Raw genomic sequence first — 2,565 nt, 5'->3', positions numbered from 1 at the left:
CCTCGGGGCTCTCAGCCCGGGGCCGAACCCCCCTCAACAACTGGCGCATATGCCGGTACCTCGACCGCTGGCCCCCCCTCCCCCCCCCCCCCCCCCCCCCCCCCCCCCCCCCCCCCCCCCCCCCCCCCCCCCCCCCCCCCCCCCCCCCCCCCCCCCCCCGCAGACTGCTCCTCCGATGCCACCGGCGGGAGCATGCACGCACCGTGCCCAGTTGCACTTGCCGGTCAGCCACAGTCCCAGCCAGATGGCCGGATTGGCCAGCCCCGAGGCGTCCAGGGCCCAGCTTCGCCGAACGCGATCATACCGCCGAGCGTCGGCCAGCATGTCAATCAGTTGCAATGTGCGGGCGGCCTCCGGCGCGGCGGGGGCCCGGTCATCCGCCCAGGGGCCTTCCGCCGGGCCGGGCCGGGCCGACGCCACAGCCGCGGGGGCCAGCCCCACCGACAGCAGGGTGCTCTGATCGGTGGCATTGATAATCTCGCTGATGACACGGGAGTAGGCCGACTCCTCGGAGGCACCGGCCACCGATCGTGCCCCCTCGCCCTCGGCGAAGGAGGCAGCCACCGCGGCCGCTGCCGCGAACTCCCCGGCCACCTCCGGATTGAATGTGCGGATGAGGCGCTCGCGCGTGTCGAAGATCATGTGGGAGATGCGCGAAGAGATGAGGGCCGATCCGACGGAGAATATCCCATACACCAGGGCGGTGATGACTCCGCGCGAGGGCGGCCCGCTGATGTCGGTGGTCACCCCGAAGGAGGGCCACCACCAAGGGGGCAGCTGAACCAGGCCGACGGCCAGGGCAACAATGGCCGAGCTGAAGAGCTCCACCCCGGCCAGCAGGGTGACCTGGGTGAAGGAGGCTCCGCCTTGGCCGTCCCAGCCGGCTGGGTCGCCCCCGCCGGCGGCGCTCCGGCCGACTGTCGGCGAGCTGCCGGCGTCCGAAAGGGATCGCAAGTGCGGCGAGAGGCCTCGCATCGCGGCGCTGTGGTGCTGCGGCTGTTTTTGCTGATGTTGCTGCTGCTGCTGCTGCTGCTGCTGCTGCTGCTTCATCGGCTGGCGATCGAGCGCCCGGTCGCCATCGGCCAATGCAACTTTCGGCAGGGTGACCATGTGCTGATTGGTGGGATCGTGCTTCGATGGCGGGTGCTTGGCCAGAGGGTCGAGGTCTAGCTCGGATCCGGTCATCGGGCTGTGGCCGAGACTTGGCAGGCTGAGGATGGATGGGGTATTCAGGCCGCCGGTGCTGTAGTTACCGCTACGGGTGTGGGTCGGGAAATGGTGAGGAGCACGGGGATCTGGGTAAGTGGAGGGCACTTCTTCTTTTTCTTCCTCTTCTTCTTCTCCTTCTTCTTCGGAGAGAGATCCAGGGGAAGAGGAGGTCCAGGTAGCTTGGAAGCGGGGATCCCAAGCTGTCATCCGAGCCGGTGGTGTACCTGTTCTCCTGCGAGCTGTTCCACCACCACCACCAGGGGCCACCACTGTCGATGGAGTATTGGTAGATGTCCTCGCCGGAAAAGTCGCCCGGTCGATCACCATCCCCGGCATCAATGCCCGAGGGCGGGCGGTCAGGCATTTCGGTTGAGTGCTCATCCCGGGCCCCGAAGCTCCTGGTGAAATTACACAGTGGTTCGTGGGCGGGGGAGGGGGGCCGGCACGATCAGAAAAGAGTCCGACAGGAAGGCACAGAGAGAGGGAGAGGGAGAGAGAGAGACCAACCGGGAAGGAGGAGGGGGAGTACGCACCGCATCATGGCCGCTGGAGTGGCATCATTCGCATAGCCACGATCCGGGGCGCTGCGCCACTCTCCCACAGGCTCCAAGATGGGCATGGCCGCCTCGGGAGCCGTGGCATCAGGTCGGTCGGCGTCGTCGCCGGCCCCGGGGATCAGCTCGCTCGCAGTGGAGTTGCTGATGGTCGAGGGCTTGAGCTCCCAGTCCATGGCTTCTGCGCGCGGGGGAGGTCTGCGAGGCACAGAGGGCAGCTATGGATAGCAGGGAGAGGGGGGTTTCTGCCCGCACGTCTTTGACGCGAGGCGAGGGCGTGGCTGTAGGTGCAACCAGTCGACGAGGACCCAGCGGCGCAGTTCGCCAGGGTTGTCTGTGTCGGGACGTAAATGTGCTTGTGTGGGACCTCGTGGGGCGGGGTTTCTTTTTTTAAGGGTGAGTCAGGGGAGGATCAGTGAGGAGTAGCTTTATGTTGATAACATATAGCATGAAATGGCATGGGGCGGGGGCACAGGGACACGGGGAGGGGTGTTGATGCAGGCCGACCAGAATCCCTGCACTGGCAGGGTGTCTGTTGACGCACAATGGCCCCAAGGCGAAGGCCAAAGCCAGATTGCACCCCGGCCACCGGGCGCATGTGCCGTGTCCCGTCAGTTTGTCGACCGCCAAGCCGGGCCCCAGACTGGTTGGAGGGCTGAGCTCTGGGGTCTTTGGTGCAGCGAGAGGTCATATAGGCAAACGCCACAAGCATACACACCCACACACTCACACATACACCCACACCCACACACGCCCACGCATCCCCCGCCTCCCCCCCCCCCCCCCCCCCCCCCCCCCCCCC

At 66.8% G+C, this 2,565-nt stretch overlaps 1 protein-coding gene across 1 annotated transcript in view; it reads right to left on the bottom strand.

The window, feature by feature from the left end:
- Positions 1-2,361, bottom strand: part of H696_03481 (hypothetical protein) — a gene marked incomplete at both ends in the record, with an annotated part of 7,642 nt that extends 5,281 nt beyond the window's left edge. Inside the window, 5 exons of the mRNA XM_009497345.1 lie at positions 203-1,255; positions 1,434-1,607; positions 1,743-1,944; positions 2,019-2,097; positions 2,308-2,361. Coding sequence (XP_009495620.1) covers positions 203-1,255; positions 1,434-1,607; positions 1,743-1,944; positions 2,019-2,097; positions 2,308-2,361 — 1,562 coding nt within the window. The remainder of the gene's footprint in view (positions 1-202; positions 1,256-1,433; positions 1,608-1,742; positions 1,945-2,018; positions 2,098-2,307) is intronic.
- Between the last annotated feature and the right edge of the window lie 204 nt (positions 2,362-2,565).

Source organism: Fonticula alba, assembly GCF_000388065.1.
Source record: "Fonticula alba strain ATCC 38817 unplaced genomic scaffold supercont2.5, whole genome shotgun sequence".
Lineage (NCBI taxonomy): Eukaryota > Rotosphaerida > Fonticulaceae > Fonticula > Fonticula alba.
This window is presented reverse-complemented; position numbering and strand designations above follow the sequence as displayed.